General features: G+C 32.4%; 1 protein-coding gene across 1 annotated transcript in view; it reads left to right on the forward strand.

The window, feature by feature from the left end:
- Positions 1-21,106, forward strand: part of LOC139522746 (uncharacterized) — a 56,728-nt gene extending 35,622 nt beyond the window's left edge. Inside the window, exons 17-20 of the mRNA XM_071316251.1 lie at positions 1,300-1,417; positions 3,231-3,349; positions 8,682-8,802; positions 20,916-21,106. Coding sequence (XP_071172352.1) covers positions 1,300-1,417; positions 3,231-3,349; positions 8,682-8,802; positions 20,916-21,042 — 485 coding nt within the window. The 3' untranslated portion in view covers positions 21,043-21,106. The remainder of the gene's footprint in view (positions 1-1,299; positions 1,418-3,230; positions 3,350-8,681; positions 8,803-20,915) is intronic.
- Positions 21,107-23,778: the final 2,672 nt, after the last annotated feature.

Below are 23,778 nucleotides of genomic sequence, written 5' to 3' on the forward strand. Positions count from 1 at the left end.
CGATCTTGATGCTAAATTTTCTGTATCAACGTCACAAACAATACACGATTGTCTTGAAGTTTAGATTCTAGGTATTGACGTTGTTTATTTTTCTTTATGAATATTACTTTTACTGATTAGTGATATAAATTTGACGTGGCTCTGTACATATACATCCTTTCTATATCTCATCGTGTTATTGTTCTAAGGTACAATTTCTGTATTCTTGTCTTTCATCTTTGCTTAATGTGCTTGGTTTATATGTCTTTTTATGTTTTTTAGTAACATATAACGTGGCTTTGAACTTATACATCCTATCATTGTATTATTGTTCTAGGGTACAATTATTATATCTTGTCTTTCATTTTTGCTTTGGTTACATATAATATGGATCAGAAATCAGACATCCCGTCCTTATGTTATTGTGCGATGGTGAATGGTTTGTATCCTTGACTTCATATTTGCTACTGTACTTTGACTATATGCATTTTAGTGCTTCTTTGTTTGTTAGTTATTATAGAGAGTAAGATTATAACACAAAATTTTTATGATTTTACTTTTCATATTGACTGCTGTACCACGTAATGTTTTTTTTACAATTTGTACCTTCTATGTATGTTTTGTTCACACATTGATGTAAATATAATGGAATCGTAAACGACTGTCATACAAGTGAGAGGTTTAGCTAGCTATAAAACCAGGTTTAATCCACAATTGTATGCATAAGAAAATGCCTGTATCAAGTCAGTAGTATTACAGATGTTATCCATTCTTTTGATGTGTTTGAGCTGTTGATTTTGACATTTGAATAGGGAATTTCAGTCTTGCATTTTCCTTGGTGTTAAGTATTTTTGTGATTTTATCTTTTATATTAGCTATAAAACAACTCTTATACTGCACACATTTTGCAGTTGATTTATTTTATGGATTTTCAAATGCTACGCCATGAAATGTGCAAGCGGTCAATAGGTAAAAGGTAAATGTGGTTGTGACAGAAAATAGACATTATTGTTCTCAGAAAAACTGATGTTTTTCGCACTTCATGAATTGGATTGATATTAGATAATGGTTTCTAGTCTACTGCCTCATTTACATTTTTTTTGCAAAAAAAGATTTTGTATATGACGTTAACCATCCGATAATATGCAGTCCAGGAAGCATATACATGATATATGTCGGCTGAATGTTATAACTTTTAATCGCCCTATATGTATACGAAAGGTTGTATATCACCATGAAGATTCGTATAACATAATTTAATTCGAGACATCTAGGAGGGGATACCAAAGACACATCTGATTATATCATCTTATTTGTTAGGTCCTGGATGTTGGTATAAAGGTTCACGTTATCACCAAGGAGACAACTGGGAAGATGGTTGTGACTACAACTGTACCTGTGATGATGAACAAAGTGGACATTATTCATGTAATGCTCTGTAAGTTGAAAGATATTCAGCACAAAGTTAACTTGCAAAAGAAATTTGTAGACTGAAGGTTGAGTTCAAACAGTAAAAGAACAAAAATCCCTAAATGCAAGATGTAAGTCATAAAAAGTGCTTCATAAAATTGCAAAATCAAATACACAAACATATCAAATCAATGGAAACAACTATCACATTCCTGACATGGTACAGGTCTTTCATTATGTAGAAAATGGTGGATTAAACCTGTTCGTATACCTATAGAGACCCCTCGCATGTATGGCATTCACATTCAATTCCAAGGACAAAATGTTAATGGAACCATTGAGGCAATCGAAACTAAACTAAGTACAAATATTATCAGGTCATAATTAAAAAAAAAAAAACGTTGAGCTCTGAACAGGGCTGGATTTTAAGTAGGATTATAATAGGAAGAGTTGTGACCCTACTTTTTTACAAGTTATAGACATATAACCAATTAGTTGTGTTAGTGATTAATAACAGTTTTAATTCATATAAATTTGAGAGGATGAAAAAAGTGTAATTCTATTTCTGGAAGATATATTCTAACTTCTGATTACTCAGTCCGGGTGTTTCCTTACCAGAGGCGATATACAGAAGAACGAAAAATGCCTTTTTGTACTTCTTGTTATGTTTGTCACATGGATTATGAGAGGAATCCAGAGACATTCAACACTTTGATATTTTGAGTTTAAAGTTGTTGAGAAAGAATGCAAATCATGTGAAAGCATCATTGGTGGATTGCCTACGCCAATTTTAAACTTTCATCTTTTGCATTTTGTCTTACACCTCTCTATAATACAATTTTCGAGATAATTAGTGAGTTGTTACCTCTCTATCAATAGAGTGACACTCTATTTTTTAAAGAGTTGTTAAACAGTTTTCATCATTTATTTTGATTCGAAATAAACTTATAATATAAAGAACTAAACATTTGTAGCATTCAAGAACGAAATTCTGCTATTTTGACTTCAAAATTCATGGAACTTTAATACGAACACAAAGGATCAGATTATAAAATCCCGAGCTTTAGATGACCTTAACAAAACATGGAGAGAAAGTCACGTGACAAGTATTATGTACTAAGGAAGCTATTTAGAAAACTCTTTGAAGTTATTTTGAAAGGTATCGAATTATCCACTTCTTAAAAGTTTCTTATACAAAAAACTAAGTATATCTTAAAGATCTCCTTTCATGAGTTTCACCTTAATTGTATTAATACATATGACAATAGAGATCGACAACCAGCAATGGAACTTTCTGTTTCACTTTAGTTCTATGTATAGCATACCTATATCATTTGTATATAGTGAAACTTACAAAGACAGTATAGATCACATTAAACTGTTTGTTTAACTTTGATTCTATGTATAGCTTACCTTTAGAGTAAAACTTACAAAAGCAGAATAGTTCACATTGAACTGTTTGTTTAACTTTGATTCTATGTATAGCTACCTTTATAGTGAAACTTACAAAGACAGAATAGTGCAACGTTAAGTACATACTAAGATACTGTTACAGTGTCGCCATGAAGCATTGAAACCAACCGGCTTTCAATTTGGCTTCGAGTATACAATTAAAAAAAGACATGATTCAGTTGAACATTCATAGGGTCGTCATCGGATTTGAGAAATAGGCTAAATCAGTTACTAAATTTTAGTAACATGTAATCTATAAATTCCAAAGGCAAACCTTTGGGGTGTTTTCCTTTTGGCCAAAAACTTATTTCCTTCTATATAATCTCAATAATATTGATATTTTTTGCACATATTTCCAGAAAAGTAAACATCATTACTTATATTTTTAGTTGTCCTGTGTATGACCATCTGCCTAAGATATGTAGAGTTGTTATACCAAACGGTCAATGTTGTGGTCATGTTGAATGTGTTCAACCACCGGTATGCGAATACCCTATACATGGTATACGTAAGTACAGTTAACACATTACACTTTTCTTTTAAATCTTCTTTTTTTCTTAATCATTCATGAAAATTCAAACAAAATATAGGTCTTAACCGATTGGTTGGAATCTTATCTGATAAACACAATCCAATGGTACACCAGACTTGGTTGTCAGGTCTGCAAGTTGGAGATGACCATCTACCTCATATATATCTTTATAAGCACAACAGCGAAAACACAATAAATAACACTGGATGTAACTATCTTCCAATACGCCCAACAAGCAATGTTCATTGTCTTAATTACTCTGGTGTGGTCAACTGGTGTCTATGGTCCATCTGTCCATTATACAAAGTGGTTCGGTCAACAATGCTAAAATATTCAGTCCTATAATGGTGCCTATCAAGAAGCATATTTATAAGCACCACCAAACAATTAACTTAGTACCGCGGGCTGCATTTATCTTCCATAGCTTGAACAATCAAGGTTCATAGTCTAAATCACTCTGGTGTGGTCTTGAACATTTACTTCATAGCAATGTAAGTTATTTGTACAAAAGCAGGTCGTCTAAATTCATTTAAGATTATTTTTGGCATGTCATATCATATACTTTTAAAAAAGTCACCTTGTGAAGAGCAAATAAAGAACAAAAAGGTAACAAATAAGTAGCAGAGTATGGTCAAGCGAGAAGACATGGAAATATGTACCACCAGGTTTATTATACCCCAACGAATCAACAACGAACACCAGAAACAAGAAAACTAAGAAACGAAAATCATTTAAAAGAGGCAACGTATCAAATGCAAATCAACAACAGAGTAAATCTGGAGCGTAAAAACTGCTCCTAGTAAATATGCCCTGACTAGGTTATTTCAATAACACGAATACGGGACTAACATTAGAAACATGAAATGCCAAAACAAAAATTAAAAGAAAACCGGTAATGTGTATGAAATGAATAAGGAACGAATAAGAATAACAAACTAAGATCCAACACATGAAACATGATAATCAAAAAAACAATTTATAAAAAGGGAATACGAAATCAGTCGAGCGCGTAAAACGAATAGATACAATCTAACTGAATATTTTCATCTACAAGAACCAAAATCTTACACCAGAGAAAAAAACAAATACAGACAATTTCAAAAAAGGACAAAGTTTAAAAAAAACTATAAAGAATGAAAAAGTAACAGAACTTCTGTCGAGTGCTATAACTGTTTTATACGCTCTAACAAGGGTTTTTTTTCAACTCGAATTACCTAAGACTACCATCACACACTTATAACGTAAAAAGACGTAACAATTAAAAAGGAGCAACGTATGAAATACAAATCAGGAACAAATAAGTAGCGATAAAGAACAGGTGTATCAGTCGAGCTCTGTAACGAATATGTAAGCACTAATTAGCCTGTGTCACATCGACAAACCCTGAGCTAACACCAGAGATAATATATGAAAAAGACAATAAAAACATTAAAAAAGTATATAAAGCAAATAAGGAACGAATAATTAGCGAGTAGACCATAGTTCATAACAGACAGAAAAATGAAAAACAAGAAAATATAATAAAAAATAAAAATACAAAATGTAAATATGAATAAGGAACAAATAACGAACAAATAAGAATCAGGGTGTCATTCTAGCGATGAAACGGGAACATACGCACTAAATGGGTTTTATACACTTCTATAAACCCATTTCTAACAACAAAAAAAGAAAAAAAGAAATACAAATACAGGTATTAAGAGTTGCAACGTTGAAAAAGTGAATACGGAAATAATAGGCAGCGAATAAGTAACAGGGTATCAGTCAATTACATTAACGTGTACCTATGCGCAAAAATGGTAAGTTAATCTTTTACGGTCCAAAGACTACACCAAAGAAAAAAAATAATGAAAAGAAATAATAGAAAAGTTGTATTAAAGGACCGAATATGTATCAGTGTTTCAGTCTAGCACAACAACATGTACGTACGCGCTTATAGGTCAATTTCACGTCTTCAAATCCATAGTTAACAACAACAACAACAAAAGAGAACAGAGTTTCTAAAAAAAGCGAATAAGGAACGAACAAGAAGCGAATCTGTCACAGGTTATCAGTGGATCATGGAAACGAGTACATGTCCGCGAATAGACTAAAAGACCTATTTTACGTCTACATACCCATAGCTACATTGTAAAATCAACAACAATGACAAGAAAGGAAATTTAACAAAAGTCTTTACAAGGTGCAACATCTAAAGTGGTATGGGAGTCTAAACTAAGAATGATAGAATTTGTTCATACTTTGCCAAACGTATTATCTATCGATATATGTTCAAAAATATAATAAAAATGATAGATCAACGCGCATTTTCTCAAGCTACAGGCTGTGACAAAATGACACATTTTGTATAGATTATACAGTAAAAAACACCATTTTGTGATTTAAAACTAAAGTAAATGATAGAATTGTAAAATAAATTACCAAAAAGACAGTCTTCAGACAATTCTTTGAAAATATCAAAAGAAAAGATAAGGTCACCGTACGTTTAATTCGGCTAAAATACAAAAAATACATAAAAATTCCATGTAGATTTCTTCAGAAAATGCAATGTTTTAGAGTTACCTCCTCTTTAAATGCCAATTTAAAAACAACCAAAAAAAATCTACACTATATTAATATTTATAAGTTATATTCCTATAAGTTGGTTCTTTAAAATAAAAATTCACATTAAACATGTTAAATTTCTTTATTCTTGCGTCAAACTTGATAGAAAATCTGGACCCAAGGTTCTCTGTTTTTTTACAATCCAAGATGGTGAAAGACACCCATACCACCTAAAAAAGCGAATAAAGGACGAACAAGTAGCGACCAATCCAGTCACGTATTTGTGCTTACAGCTGAACGGACGTACTGGGTCGGCTCTTCTTTGTCCGCTATCTACGATGAGGATTTACTATAGCTGGATCAACGACATACTATTTTTGGTGACATAAACCAATTCCACGCTGTACAGAAGTCAAACCGCGTAAATACCCGCGCCAGCATACACTCCAAAACCCCTTATGGTTGGGGGCGTGTTATGCCGACTGACGTCCGAGGGCTGTATCCTATAGCTAGGTATTGGATAATGGACCTTCATTTCACTGTCTCACTACTTTGGTCCTAATGACGCTTTCTGTCATCGTTACTACTACGTCCGAGATTCATCGACTAGTACTCCATCATTGTGGTTAGCGGGCTACCAAGCTGACCAAATTGGCCATGAAAGCAGCCGTTGTGAAGATAAAACATCTAAATAGTCAACAAACCAAATGAAAACAATTCACAAAACCAAGACGGCGGCCTACCAAAATGACGTCTTTCACCTGTGCCTGACCGGCTGCACACATTATTTAAATGCTCACCAAACTCCTCCGAGCACCGAGCCGACCGTGCGAGGGCTGTAAAGCGAGTTAAGGTCGCTAAACACTTCCATCATCATCAAGTAGCGAATAAGTACCAGGGTATCAGTTGATTTCGTATACGGTTATATGTGCGCTAATATGCCTATATCCTGTCTACACACCCATATAATAACAACAACGACAAAGAAAAGAAATTAAAAAAACAAATTTAAAAGGTGCAACGTTTAAAAAGTGAATACGGAACGAACAAGAAGCGAAAAAGTAACAGCGTATCAGTCGATCGCGGATACGGGTACATGTGTGCTAATAGGAATATTTCACGTCTACACACACACACACAGAGAGGTAACAACAACAACCAGAGACATGAAAATGAAAGAAAGTTGCAATTTACAACAAACGTATAACAAACAAATAAGGAACGAATAAAAAAGGGGTATCAGTCGTTCCTGAAATGGATACATAATTGTAATTCAGGTTATTCCATCATTAAGAACCGTTAGTTAACGCCAAAGACAAGAAAAAAATGTTGCAACGCATAACAAACGTCAACAAACGAATGAGGAACGAATAGGCAATAAAGTATTAGTCGAGGGCTGAAATGGGTGCATACGCGTTCATATGGTTATATTCGTTCTACAATCAAACAGCGAATACCAGAGACAAGGAAATAAAAGAAAAGAAAGTATTAAAGAGATGAAACGTATTAAAAGTGAAAAATGAACGAACGAGTAACAGGTATCAATCGAGCGCAGAAACGGGTACATACGCACTTATTGTTTATTTCCATCTACGAACCCATATCTTACACCGGAGGCATGAAAATAAGATAATTATAAAATATTTAAAAGAAGCAACGTATAAAAAGCGAATAAAGAACGAAGAAGTAGCAAATAAGTAACAGGGAATCAGTCGATCGCTATAATGGGTACATAATCGATTACAGGGTAATGTCACCATGACGAACCAATAATTAACACCAGAAAATAAAAATTAAACAATATCGTACCTCAGAATAAAACAGGTCTTAAATAGATATAGGAAGATGTGGTGTGAGTGCCAATGAGACAACTCTCCATCCAAATAACAATTTAAAAAAAAAATCATTATAGGTCAATGTACGGCCTTCAACAAGGAGCCTTGGCTCACACCGAACAACAAGCTATAAAGGGCCCCAAAATTACTAATGTAAAACCATTCAAACGGGAAAACCAACGGTCTAATCTGTAAAAAAAACGAGTAACGAGAAACATGTACTATAAATTACATATACAAACGACAACTACTGTACATCAGATTCCTGACTTAGGACAGGAGCAAACATTTGCAGCGGGATTAAACATTTAAACGGATCCAATCCTTCTCCCTTTTTCTGAAACAATAGCATAACATCACAACATAGAAAAACACACGATAAAATATCAATAAATTTGCTTAAAACCTGTATATAAAGGATAAGCATAATAAAAAGCGAATAAGGAACGAATAAGAAATAAATAACGAATGAGTAACGAATAAGGAATAGATAATGAAAAGGTAACGAATACGACATAAAGAAAAGAAATAAGAAACCAACTTGGCCATCCTGATGTAGTTACGTCGTGAATGAAGAAAGGTTATTTACTACTGTTTCAGGTATATACCAGTATAAACATGGTCTGTCCTTCTGTTTATATACCTATAATTACAAAGGACAATATTATGGACAGGATGACACATGGATTTATGATTGTAAATACAAATGTGAATGTCTTCAAGCAAATCTAGGATTCTATAGATGTAAAGAATTGTAAGTCATAGTATATATTATACTCAGATGTTTGAATATGATATAAAGAAAAACAAATAAGAAACCAACTTCACAACCTTGATGTGGTTATGTTCTGTCATGAAATGGAAAAGGTTATATTGCTACTGCTTCAGGTTTATAACATTATAAACATGTTTTTTTTCCTTCTGTTTAGCTGGTAATACCTGTTCTTACAAGGGACAATATTATAGACAGGATGACATATGGATTGATGATTGTAAATACAAATGTGAATGTCTTCAAGCAAATCTAGGATTCTATAGATGTAAAGAATTGTAAGTCATATAATATATATTATACTCAGATGTTTTAATGTGATTGGAGAGTGTAACTGGAGAGAGTCATATCAACCTGTTTTACAGTACAATACCGGATATAGACTTGAATTAGAGAAATGATGTGTTCTTCATCCCTGTTACAATACTTGTTAAGAGTTATAGAATAAATAATCGAAGAATTCAAATAAAGAAAAAGATTCAACGAGTGACCGAAAAACACTTAATTCACGAATGCGCGTAGCGCATTTGTTAATTATCAAAGATTTTCGTTCACGAGTTGAATACACTTGAATTATTTGATTCGTTATTCTTTTGTTTATATTCTAATGGAATTTGTATTGGACTTTAAAAAGAAAATGTAAGGAACTATAACTTTTTCTACGCATTCACATGCGTGTTGATGCCTGTTCATTAAAGCAAAAGGAGTGAAATAACTGAAAGTATTGGTTTTTGTTCCACTGAAAAATTACAGTATTTCATGGCAATCAACGTAATAATTAAGAATATATTTTATAAGGGTACAATTAATAGAAAATTGGTCTTCATCAGGGAAGACTGACACTTGCATGTCTATAGCCTTTTTTAACATTATTTGAATGTGATGAATGTTTGTGACGTAGAGATAAAGCTCATATATACCTACAGAAAATGCATCATTTCAAAAGAATGTGTATGTTTCTGTTCCTAGCTAATTGTCAGTGAGGAATTATGTGTATTATACCTCGACTAATCTGTCGTCGCTTTGTTGTAGCAAGAAGAGTGTCATCATAGTTTTTGCTGTATCTTATTTAAATTTGGATGGCAGATTTCTGTCATTGTTTTTGGTTAGATTTTAACCATTTTAAAGAATTAGGTTCACAAATTGGCCCTGATAGTTTGATATTCATTTAATCAGGCCAACATAGTACAAATTTAACATTTAAATAGCATTTCTATTATTTTATACAAAATAACTTCATTTAATCAAAATGACACAATATTAAATCCTTAGATATGCATTATATTTGGACAATTACATCCAAAATTGTGCTTGTTTGAAGCCAATAATGTACTTTAATGAAGAGATTTATTTTAACAAAGAAGTAAAAATCTTAGCTACAGAATAGATCCATTTAGGAAACAATTTATAATTTCTAATATCTAGCGAGGACCCATTTTGCCTAATGTGAACCTTGTACCTTGTCATCAATATGATGAGATCAAAAATAAGAAACATATAAAATGAAGAACCTGTATAAGAACTTATCATGAAAAATGTTAAAACATTTCACTATAAGTATAAGATCATCCACTGTCATGTATGTATGGTATTGTCTACCTTTTTAGCACTTGTCTATTGAAGCTTAGAATATGGTTCCTTAATGTAATGTTGGTTAGTTTTGAACATGCCCAATTTTGCTGTACCTGCCTGCTTTATTCTTACATCTAAATGTAAACAACATAAATGCGTGATCACTGTTACTATTTCATATATGTTAAAGCACCCACATGGCTTTTAATATTCAATGTGTAAGAGTTGTCTCCCATATCCTAGGTCTAACTCGTGAAAAATTGTTTAACAAAATCAATTAACGTCATAAAACATTGTTCGTTTTTTTCATTTAATTCAATCATTCCCCTTTCACTACAAACTTTTAATTCTTCTGACAGACAATGGGTTACGAATATTAAATGTCTGATTGAAATGAATAATAATTTAAACAAATAAACCTCTACATTACCCCAATTTTTGTTTATATTTGTTTATATTTAATGTTAGATTTCGTGTGGTATAGTTCCGTTTGGTGTACACCTGATTAACTATTCATAAATACTTGTATATGACCTTTATGTTACAAACCCCGAATTTTTGAAAGTTTTGATTTGACTATGAGATAATTCAACGTAATTTCTTGTGGCGTGGGACTTTTCATCCAATTGTGATATAATGCTTGTGTAAGGTTTTTTATTCAGTAAAATATGCAAAAACAAATTTAAAACTTTATATCAATGACTTATTCATTAATATTGAACTTTTCTCACAATCAATTTACGTATGTACATTTGATATGGAGTAAAACTAAGAGTCTGCATTTATGACGAACAAAATACTAACTGTAGTATGATTGCAAATGTGACAATTATTGATTGATATAAAGCCTGTATAGACAACCATACGGCTTTCAACTGTGTAAAGAAACTTAGCCGTATAGTCGGTTACAAAAGGCCCCGACAAGAAGAAAAAATAAATGAATAGAATTGAAAAAAACTAACGGTCTAATTTATATCAAAATTATTTACGAACACAAATATGACAAACATTACTATAACACAGCTTTTTTTTTATATAAACCAACAACAACTTTTTAATCAAATGCTCCCCGTTTGATAAAAAAGTCAAATCACAAAAAGTGCTGAACTCCGACGAAAATTCAAAACGGAAATTCCCTAATCATATTGCAATATCAAAAGCTCCAACACATTAAGCGAAAGAAAAACATCAGTCATATTCCTAACTTGCTAGAGGCATTTTCCTGTGTAAAAAATCGCGGATTGAACATGTTTCTTTATTAAGCTATACCTCTGACTCTGCAGTCGCCTAAAATTGCGTTAAATGGAAAACAAACAGACATAATGGGTAAAAATGTCATCAATAGGGGTACTGTTATACCACTGTCCCAGGTTAGGGGGGATTGGGATCCCGCTTACATGTTTATCCCGCCACATTATGGATTTATGTGCCTGTCCAAGGTCAGGAGCCTGTAATTCAGTGGTTGTTTTTTTGTTTATGTATTACATATTTGTTTTTCGTTCATTTTTGGCATAAACAAGGCCGTTAGTTTTCTCGTTTGAATTGTTTAACATTGTCATTTCGGGGCCACATGTGGAGCAGGATCCGCTTACCCTTCCTAAGCACCTGAGATCAGATTTGGGGTCAACTACATTTGAATGTAATTAATTAAATTACACATTACATTTAAAAAATTATCAATTACACTATTTACAGATTACACAGTTTTTGAAATGTAATTAATTAAATTACAATTACTTTTCTAAAGTAATTAATTAAATTACACATTACATTTCATCATGATATTTTTTAACAATATTATACAAGTATATCTATTAAATGCATCTGTTAAATATTCATGTAAGCATAGTTTAAGCGTTGCATTTGATAATCATAAGCTATTCTAAAATAATGTTTTGTCATTTAGTCTGAATCTCTCTGGTCTGAACACTTTGACAGCAATTGTAAATGATCTTTCGGCAGCAGCTAATGTGGCAGATATTGCTTGATCAGAACATGGACGTCCCATGATTAGAAGATAATCATATTGATAGAAGAAGAAATGTGTTCCTATTAACTTGATTTAAATTAAAGTATACATAATAAAAATAAAGAAATTATACATTTAAATGAATTAAAAATATTTTTTGTTACTTTAAAAATATTAAAAGTGTGCTTGTCACAATATTGAAAATAATTTTTAGTAAAAACAATGTATATAATGTCTAAATATTAGCAATATTTTACTAATAGACCACTTTCGAGTTCATCCGTCACCAGAAAAAAACTCGTCAAGTATGCGCGCCTTTATGACGTCATTTACCATATAGAGGGGGTCGCCTGTATCCGTATCCCTGCACTGTTTACGTTCATCAAGCGTCTTAGTGATCGTCATTGTGCAGGATATACTAGAAGTAATGGTTGTTCTGTAGGTACTTAATGACAATTCCCTAATGACAGCAATGCTGATTGTCAATTTTTAGAATTCAATTTGCCGACTAATTCGTACAATATAGAATTATAGTTTTCAAACCTCTCTCTCAACCTTGGAATGAAAGTGACGACGCCCCTAAACGTACAAATGACGTTCACTGAAACCAGAGTTTTTGACGGAAATGCATCGAACTCGAAAGTTGTTTATAGATAAAATACATACATACCCGTATCGACTACATCCAATAGTGAGGAAAAACGTTATTTTTTTAAGGTAGAATTCGCCAATAAAGGTTTAGATGCTGTAAATATAAGCAATATTTTCCTTCAAAAATCTGTACAAAAAACTATACCTGATTACTTCAAAAATAAAGCTACACCTGTTATTTCTTATACTTACATCAAATCTATTGCATCCAAGGTTTTCAACCACAAGAGAGTTTTAGAGGCTTTTAACCTCAAAGATACAAAATCCAAGCCTCCGGATTGCTCATGTGCATCGTCACAATACAATTACAGTCCAGCTGGTCATATTATTACTGGTGACCTTGGCTTTGTTACCAATGAACAACTAAGAGAGTTGTTAGCCAAGGGACCAAAATATAGAATTCCCCAGCCCATCAACTGGAAAAAGAATTTCAAGTTACTAATGGATGCAGTTGAGGACTATGCAAGAAAATGGGTAAAGCGCGAACCAGACGAACCAGAACTGGACACTTTGTCTGAATGGATCAATCTATTAGATCATGCATTCACAGTCGCATACACAAACTACGATGTAATATGAATTCTAGAGTTTCTAACCCTTTTAAGAATCCGGAAGGTTGTGGATGCTTTATCCTCTTTGCATGACAAATATGTCGTTGTTCCAGCAGATAAAGCCTCCAATAATATTGTCTTCATATGTAAAACATTATTTGCAATGTCTCACTACAGCGCTTGGAATTGATAAAACTACTGGTAATCCTACATATTCTTTAACATCATTTACCAAGGACGAAATTTTACCAAATCATAAATCTGTCCTTCTTTCTTTTGGTATCAGCATCAAAGAAAACGAAGAAAACTTGCCTTCTTTATACTGGATACCTAAATTACACAAAACTCCATATATAGAACGATACATAGCTTGGTCTTCAAAATGTTCGACTAAACATCTTTCTAAAGTACTGACTACTATTCTTTCTACAGTTAAAGATGGGCTTCAAAAATATTGTGAGGAGATATATTCTACCAGTGGTGTTAACCAGATGTGGATTCTCACAAATTCGAAAGATCTACTGCTTAACCTTCGATCACAATTTTTGCAATTTTGCAGCAACATAAAAACTTTTAATTTTTCTACGCTATATACTACTATTCCCCATGCTCAGTTGAAAGATCGACTTCACCATCTCATAAAACAGAGCTTTTTCTATAAAAATGGGAATCGTAGATACAAATTTCTTGTTTTGGGTTACAATAATTCATATTTTGTGAAGAATCACACTGAATCTTCCAGAAAATATACTGAAGATGATATTATCAAAATGCTGGACTTTTTGATCGACAATATATTTGTTAGGTTTGGAGGATTTATATTTCAACAGACAGTCGGTATTCCAATGGGTACTAATTGTGCATCCCTGCTTGCTGATTTGTTTTTGTACTCGTATGAAGCAGAATTCATTCAGAACCTTCTAAAAGACAAAAAGAAAAAGCACCTTGCGAAATTCTTTAATTTTACTTTCCGATATATTGATGATGTTCTATCATTGAATAAACCATATTTCAGCCAATACCTACATCTCATATATCCCAATGAACTTGAAATGAAAGATACTATTGATACTAGAAGGATTGCTTCATACCTTGATCTTTTCCTCAATATTGACGTAGATGGACGACTTCACACGAAAATCTATGATAAACTGGACGATTTCAACTTCCCAATTATCAATTTCCCATTTCTCAGCAGTAACATACCCTCTGCCCCTTCGTATGGTGTTTACATATCGAAATTGATACGTTATTCTCGTGCTTGTTCACACTATACGGACTTCATATACAGGAGTGTGCTCCTTACGCAGGAACTGCTCCAACAAAGTTATGAGGAGGACAGATTAAAATTGACACTCCGTACATTTTATGGACACCATCACGAATTGGTGGATCCATACGATGTTTCTTTGACCAAACTAGCTAAGAACATTTTTACCACATGATAGATTGTGGTTTGTCATTATGTCGTCTAATTTTTAATTACCAAACGTGACTTATTCCCGATTGTGACTGTTTTGCTGAGTGTGAATTCGCATTACTATAAGACGTGTTACGGTACTTGTCTATCCAAAATTCATGTATTTAGTTTAAATGTTTAATGTTATATTTGTAATTCTCATCGGATTTTGTCAAATGTGTTGACGTCTTTTCTAATATATGTATATGTTATGGTAAAGAAAATTAATCACCGCATTCATTTATTAAATTTGAATTTGTTCAACGTAATCAGTACGATATTTTACGTTTCAAGTTAGATTCAATACAAACCGGACATAGCTTTATAATATAGTTAATAGCTACCTTAGTTTGCTATTAATAAGTATTAAAATGTGCATTGTTATTAAATGCAATATCAGTATTTAGTTCAAATAGTATCTTAAATCATTCCTAATTCTATCTTATTCATTCAAATGTGACGTCATTTTTCATTTTTTGATGATCTGTTTTACAAATTCAAATGACGTCATTTTTTTGTCATTTTTTACAATTTTAAATATGACGTCACTTGGCGTTGAGGTTTAAATTTATTCGGATGTGTCTACATTTTGTGTTGCAAATGTCTGGTTATGTAATGTATTTCAGTTGTTTCCTGTAATTAGTTAATACTTCAGTTTCATCATGTACATCTTTTGTATAGTAATTTTATAAATTTACTGTTTGCAAAAGTATAAATTATTCTAAATAATAGGAATGTTCTGGTAACAGAAAACCCTGGCCGTTTTTGGCACAACTTTTTTTATCTTTTGGTCATCGATGCTGTTCGACTTCGTGCTTGTTTCGGCTTTCACACCTTTCTATCTGGGCGTCACTAGTAGATCTTGTGTGGACAAAATGCACTTCTGGCGTATTAAAATTTTGAACTTGTTGCCTTTTGTTGGCTGTTGTTCGTGTGTTTGTTTGTCGATTGTGTTCTCCAATTTATTTATATTGTAGTCCTGTAATGTTGTGTTGTCATTTTAATGTTATATTTTACATGGCTATAAAAGAGGGAGGTTTGGCATGCCACAAAATCAGGTTCAAACCACCATTTTTTCCTTTAAAAATGTCCTGTACCAAGTCAGGAATATGACCATTGTTATATTATAGTTCGTTTCTGTGTGTGTTACAATTTAACGTTGCGGCGTTTGTTTTCTCTTATTTTTGAGTGTAAATTGACATTGCGATAAGACGTGTCACGGTACTTGTCTATCCCAAATTCATGTATTTGGTTTTGATGTTATATTTGTTATTCTCTAGGGATTTTGTCTGATGCTTGGTCCATTTCTGTTTGTGTTACATTGTAGTGTTATGTCGTTGTTCTCCTCTTATATTTAATGCGTTTCCCTCAGTTTTAGTTTGTTACCCCGATTTTGTTTTTAGTCCATGGATTTATGAGTTTGAACAGCGGTATACTACTGCTGCCTTTATTGCCCCTGGACATTTTAATCTGATTAATTGCTGTTTGTTTTTACAGCTGTCAAATTTTATTTCTATAATCCTTTTGTGTATACTAATTTGTCAAAATAATTGTGTACAGTGATTTTAAATTCTAAATGAAGTAAATCTATTAAGTTAAATGATCTTTCTTAAAAACTTCACAACACTAATATATAATTCTCACATTTTTTAAATTTCAAGACTATTAAAAAAAATTCTGTAGATCAAATAAATAATAGAAAAACTTCAGAAAAAATACAGACTTCATATATATTAAAAAAGTATGTGATATCAATATTTGAAAAATAAACATAATGTTACAATTTATATTATTAAACACAAATACTTATCTTTAACACCATAAAAGTACATGTAATTCAAATGTAATTAAAAAAAAAATTGAGCATTTCATGCTTTTTTCAATGTAATTAATTAAATTACCATTACATCTAATTAAAAAATGCTCAATTACACATTACATTCAATTACATGGAAAGTTGTAATGCATTACACTTAATTACCATTAGATTTTCAATTACCTCATCCCTGCCTGAGATCACTCCTAGTTTTTGGTGGAGTTCGTGTTGTTTATTCTTTAGTTTTCTATGTTGTGCCATGTGTACTATTGTTTGTCTGTTTGTCAGTTTCACTTTTAGTCATGGCGTTGTCAGTTTATTTTCGATTTATGAGTTTGACTTTCCCTTTGGTATCTTTCGTCATCTGTTATAGCTGATTATGCGGTATTGGCTTTGCTCATCGTTGAACGTCGTACGGTGACCTATGAATGTTTAAATTTCTGTGTCATTTTGGTCTCTTGTGGAGAGTTGTCTCATTAACAATCATACCACATCTTTATATATCTTTTATATGCACAGCAGTCAACCTTGTATTATAATCTTATTCACTACAAAAATCTAAGCTAAAAGTTTTCCCTGTCCTCTTTATGAGAAGCACATACAGCTTGAGGTTGGCTTATGATGATATTTGATAAAGTTAAATTCATTATGACATGAGTTACAGTCTGCGGTCGTGATTTTTGTATATTGCGAAAAAATTGTGGCAATTCAAAATCGGCAATTTACGACAGAAATTGGCCGCAGAAATATAAAAATTCAATTTCATCTATCTTGTTTACTTTATTCCGGATTACTCGGACTCGACATTGCCATTTCGGGGCCTTTTATAGATGACTATTTGGTATTGGGTTTGCTCATTGTTGAAAGGCGAACGGTGACCTATAGTTGTTAATTTCTGTGTCATTGTGGTCTCTTGTGGAGACTTGTCTCATTGACAATCATACTACATCTTTTTTTTTTTATATGCACAGCAGTCACAATTGTTTTATAATCTTACTCACAATAAAAATTACACATATGTAACAAGGAAGCATAACAAATGCATATGTGAAAGGACTAGGTGCAGTAAGACCCCTTTTCGGCCTCAAAATATAGCAGTTTTACTAAATTGTTAAAATGTAAAATTTTAGTTATTCACTGGAAAATAGAACGGTTCTACTACATAAATATGGGTTGATTTTGACAATACAATGCACACATTTCGGGTATTAGCATCATTTTGTCATGCTAAATTACTAAAATGTTCACAATTTTAGCATTTGAATTAAATTTTAGACGATTTCTGTGTAAAATGAAAGTGGCCGCATTTGTGTTCATTCTTAATATTGAAATGTAAGTTGTATTTGATGAATATACATAATATAGATAACAGTTAAGGATGAACACGGATGTGGCCACTTTCATTTTTGACAAAAACCATCTGAAAAGTGTCATTTGTTGGCATATGTGATAGATTTTCCATATTTAAGGTTGATTTGAAGTAAATCAGTTAAAATCTTTCACATCAACTAATTGAATCAACTAAAATAGATACTCTAGTGTTTAAAAAGTCTCCAAAATCTTTCGTCAGATGAACCTGAAATTTGAGGTCAAAATCGGCCTTTATCGGACCTACTCCATTTATTACAAAGTTATAATACGATTTTATAAACCATGTTATAAAATACGCTCAAAAAGGATTGAACGATTTTAAGCACTGGAACCGAATCCTTTCCCTGACAGACACATTGTTAGGTATTCAACGGCAAACTTTGGGATTTTTCTATTTTTCTCAAGTGGGACTAGTTGGCTTTCACGTCTCAGAAATAAAGATCATTTCTTTCTGCTTATAATTTCAACAAAAAGAAAAGAAAAGAACTGCAAAAATATGTTAATCTAATGTTTTCATAAGTATTGATTTTATTTTTAAGTGGAGTCAGAAACATAGATATACAAAGGGATTGCATCTTTGTTATAAGAGGTGCGAGCTTGTATTACTGCATTCACCATAGTTTATCTATATATGTGTCATGAGTGGGGTGAGTTTGCAGACCTCATTTGAGCGGGAATTTATAGGAGGGAAAGTTTTCCAACCTATTTTTAATGGGACTTTACCCTTTTTCATAAGCGGGACGAGTTGGTTTAACTGAGTGGGGCGATTTTTTAAAAAGTGGGGCGGTTAGGTGTGGGGCGATTTGCCAGTTGGGCGATTTGTCATGGATTCGTTAACATTACATCTGACGTAGAATCACGCGATCGGCGTACATCAGTTGATAATAAAGCAAAAGTCACACAGGTGGAAAAACATAATTTTGTCGGTCATGGTATCAACAGAATATAGCCAAACGTTATTTCAGTCATATCCTTTGCAGAATCTAAGCTAAAAGTTTTTCTTGTACTCCTTATGAAAAGCACATACAGAATGAGGTTGGCCAATGATGTTTGTATTATATTAGTATATTATGATATAGTATATTACAAACGTCACATATTTTGTTCCGATGTTTAACTTTATTTTATAATCTGAGTATGAATCATGTCTGAAATAATTTGACAGCAGAAATTTACAAATTCGACTTCATCGATCTTATTTTCTTTTTTTCCGGATTACTCGGACTCTACCTCACAATTTTTGATTCACCATGTCAGAAAATAACTAATCACCTGAGTTCATTTTCTACCTGTAGGCAAATGTCGAGAGGCAATAATTGACTAATTGAAAAAGGAGCTGATGGTATTATGTTATGAAATGATGTGGTTAAATGGCGTCATCTATTATAACTGATTCATTTATAACTTTGAAACGACGTGTATGAAGCATAGGTTTACCTCTCCTCGATTGGTTGGAACTGAAAACTGTTGTGATGTCGATAACCATTCAAAGGCAAGACAAAAACACCGACTTCATCTTTCAATTTATTTGGTAGAAATATTGGATTTACCACAAGACAACCTTTGAATTGAAGCACATGTTTCAAGCATAGTTTTACATCTTTATTGTTTCTATTCTCCCGAAAAGAAAGCTGTTGCTAAGAAGAATTAAATGTAATTGCAAGAAAAATTTCTGACTTTATCAATCAACTAGACATGAATACACGTATCCGAAAAAAACTTATAAAGATGAATATCGAGTTCCCAGCGGTAAAACAAAATATGACTTCATGATCTATATTTCATAATAATAGTATATTTTGAAATATAAATGTCAAGCGTTTATTCATTACAACGTAGATTTAGATTAAGAAATGTAGAATTTTCAAGGACAACATTTTTTTTAATTTTTTTTTTGTCAGAATGAAAATTAACCCTTGAAAATCCTGATCATTAGGCAATTTATTTTTCCTAAGCAATAAGTATCCATATCAAATGTTATAAATGTTTAATATATTTTTGTATTCAAATAATTTGTTGATTACTGATATAAGCAAAGCTATGCATTGTAATTACATATTTCAGGATTTATATTTGTGCGTCAATCGCACTTTGCATATGAAATAGCATGTTGGATATTATTAGTTACATAATGTGTTAGTGACCTAATATGATATATACAGGGTCAGTAAATTCGCTCTCACCCCATATGGAATTAACTTACCCTGCATATATCATATTAGGTCACTAGCACACTATGTAACGTATTTATCTTACCGACTATCTTTATTTATTGAATTTAGACTAAAGTTGTCTTATTTGATATCATAACACATATTCTTACTTTTGTATTAAAGTGTTCAAGTGTTCAATTTTAAGAACCTTCTTCAATTGGTCTGTACTATACAACTAATTTTAACGATTAATATTTATTATCAACAACCTTGATATCAACAATATTACACATAATTTTAATACTTTTAAATAACCAAACAGTGCCCAAGTCATAAATCCACAACTAACCGTGTATTGAAATAAGCCCCGCCTCCCTACTAACCCAATATGGAATATACACGGTCTCCACGAGGTCGCTTTGAACCAATCATATTCCTAGAAAAAGTAAAGGAGGTAAGATAATAGGAAATACAGAATAGGTACTGATTGTCAGATACCAACAATTTTGTCTTTTTCTTTTTTAACATATAAATTTACTAAGTATTGTTCTTTCTTCTTTTGTGTTTAATACTAAAGTTTTGACACAGCATTGATTAGTGGTGTATAATGCAATCTATTCTAGAACAAATTAAGAAAACCTAGTTGGGTGACGTTACAAGAATAAGTTGGAGATAAGTCATTCAGAAGTAATTTTTTTTAATTTTTCAAAGACAGAATTTTTACAAAGCATTGACAAAGAATATGTTGTACTTAAAAGATGAAAGACAATTGAGTTTATTGGAGTGAAAGACTTGTCTTTAATCAACACTGTGATGTGATTATTAACAGTTAGTTGTTTATTGTTGCAGGTGCTATCAATGGCAATTGCCTTCACAATGTACAATGAAAGAACCTGCTCCAGGGAAGTGTTGTACAACACCCAGTTGTCCTCCATGGATCACTATACAATATCCGGAAGGATATAAGGAAGAATAATTACTAAACAAAAGCTTTAAAAACCATTTTTTTTTCTACAAATAAAGCGTTAAGCCATATGAAATTCAACTGTGGTTACACAAACAGAACCTGAACTTAAGATAAACGAAATAATTAAACAAAATGTAGAAAATCACACAGACTGAGACAAATACAGCATTGGCTAGCTAGTCACAAATCCTGAACAAATCTAATTTTAACAACCTAGATTTTAAGTAAGGAGGGAAAGATTGGAAAAAATGATAAAAAAGAATCGTTCATCGTTGACAGTTCTACTTGTGCTCAACTAAAACACATTAATAAAGACTATTCGTTGAGCAAACACATCAATGTACACTCCCAAATTTCTTTTTTAGTAAAATATAAATCCGTAATTGACAATTCAGTTAAAAATAAATAGTTGTATTTCTTCTCAAAAACAAATTTGCTGTAACGACAAATCACTCGACCAACAACAGTTGCCCGAGTATCCCTTTGAAATATCCACTGAATAACCACGGTAATCATCCAATGAATTCATATTTAAGAGTATTTACCTGTAGTTAGTTTTACAACTCATTGCATTCTCCCTTCTTTCAATACAGAATATTTATGTTCAAAATTATATAACACAATTACAAACGTATTATACAAATATATTCCATCTACATTTATTCAATGTCAAAATACTTCATCGATTTCGAAAAGAATACGATCACTACGAACGAAATGTAAATATCAAACACAGTTGAATGTTTAACTGCGAGGGTGTGTTCTATTGTTATGTTTCTTATATTCTTTGTCGTTAATACGCAAAGGTTTGTATTGAAATGCTATACTGATACACAAATCAGAATGTTCAAACCGAAAAACCTCCAATTCATTATCGACACCTGAAAATAGTAATAACCGTTGTAGCCCTTATATAGGATTATGAAATAAAAAAAAACGTTTTTTCAATGTGTAAAATATTTAAAGAGTATCATGTAAACATTTTTTTCTTCTATACTGAAAAAAACCAATGCGATTATTGTTTACATAATTTGAAATGAAGTCTAATAAGAAAATTGTAAAATATGATAGTGCGTCAGAAGTAGACCTGTGCACAGTTATTGTAAGGAGCAGACCTGTCTATTTGTCTGGTCTAGGGCAGACCTGTTCCTATGACTGGTCAAAAGCAGACTTGTCCTTTCGTTTGTCTGAAGCAGATGTGTCAATTAGTCTACAGCAGTTCTTATTAAGTAGACCGAATATAATCGTAGATGGAGATTTATTTAGTATTCTTGCATCACCCTCCGTAATGCTTTATGAAAAAAACAATTCAAATAAAACATGCTATCCTGTCGACATCGGAACATTGTACTAAACAACATTATTAGAGATTGATTATTCATACAGCAGTACTGAAGACATGTATTATATAATTTATTTCTAAACGACAAACTTAAAAAAGTAAAAATTGAATAATCTACATAATGTTATTCTTTCCCTCGGTAAACGTAAAATAGAGGCGGAATATTACAACGGGACTGCAAGACAAACACTAATATACAAAACACTGTCCCAAGTCAGGTTATCTATAATTGTTAATTTCTGCGTCATTTTGGTCTCTTGCGAAAAGTTGTCTCATTGGCAATCATATCACATCTTTTTTTCATACAACATAGAAAACTGAAGATTATTTGTTTTTTTTTCAATATAGTAAAGCAATAATTTCTAATGACGACGAATACATATGTTGAAATTAGTACAGAAATTTTAATGTATTTTTTATGACAACATTGTGTCCAAAACGAAAGCAGAATACACCAAGTTATCAATCAATATTCACAAGTTCATGAAAAAACCCCGGATAAGAGTATGAACAAAACTAGAAAAAACAAATAAACCAAGCATAAATAACAAAAAAGAACCCGAAGTAAACGAAACTGGGGAAACACAAACTACAACAAAAAACCGCTGTGAAATCGAGGTCATCGAGGAAGGTAACCGCTAATGCCCCACATATACCGTGGTGTATTCTCCTGCTTCAAAAAGGCAACACATGCTCCTCGGTGAATCTTGTGTTTAAAAAGGGTGAGCAGTTATTGCCCCACTTGCTTCTCTGTGAACCATGTGCTTAAGACCAGTACGCAGTTACATGTACTGCTCCATATAGTCCGCAGATATTTCCGTACGGTTCTGAAGGGTATTGAGTTGATGATCTACAAGTTTATTTAACAGTTATTGCTCCACTAGATTTGTGATAAACTCAGGTTCGTTAAAAGGATAAGTAATAAAGGTGCATATGCTTCGTTTAGAACGAAAGTGCGTGCATAGGGTTTACAGTTTATGCTCAACATGATCTTGTGGTGTACTCAGGTGCTTCATAAGGGTCACCATTTACTGCTTTATATTGTCTTCGATGACGGAGAGGTCAAAGATACCAGGACAGTAACCTACAATGTATATCTCTATAGTTTATGAAATAGGTATATACATCTCTCCCTTGACACCATTTTCGAGTATGGTCTTGGTCTTGAGAAAACAATGATAGTCCGTCGGAAGGGGACAATAAATGGCTGACCCGTGATAAAAGAGATATCTTGCACGTTCAAGACATCCTTGTAGATTTTGAAAAAGAGCAGGCTAATGCCGCTACAAGGCAGCACTCGTACCCGCAAAGTGGAAAGGGATTAACATAAGTTGTAAAACGTGTTTCCCAATCCACTATAAATAATAATAATAATAATAAACAAACTAAGTATATACATTAGT

This window comes from Mytilus edulis, chromosome 5, assembly GCF_963676685.1.
Source record: "Mytilus edulis chromosome 5, xbMytEdul2.2, whole genome shotgun sequence".
Taxonomy (NCBI): domain Eukaryota; kingdom Metazoa; phylum Mollusca; class Bivalvia; order Mytilida; family Mytilidae; genus Mytilus; species Mytilus edulis.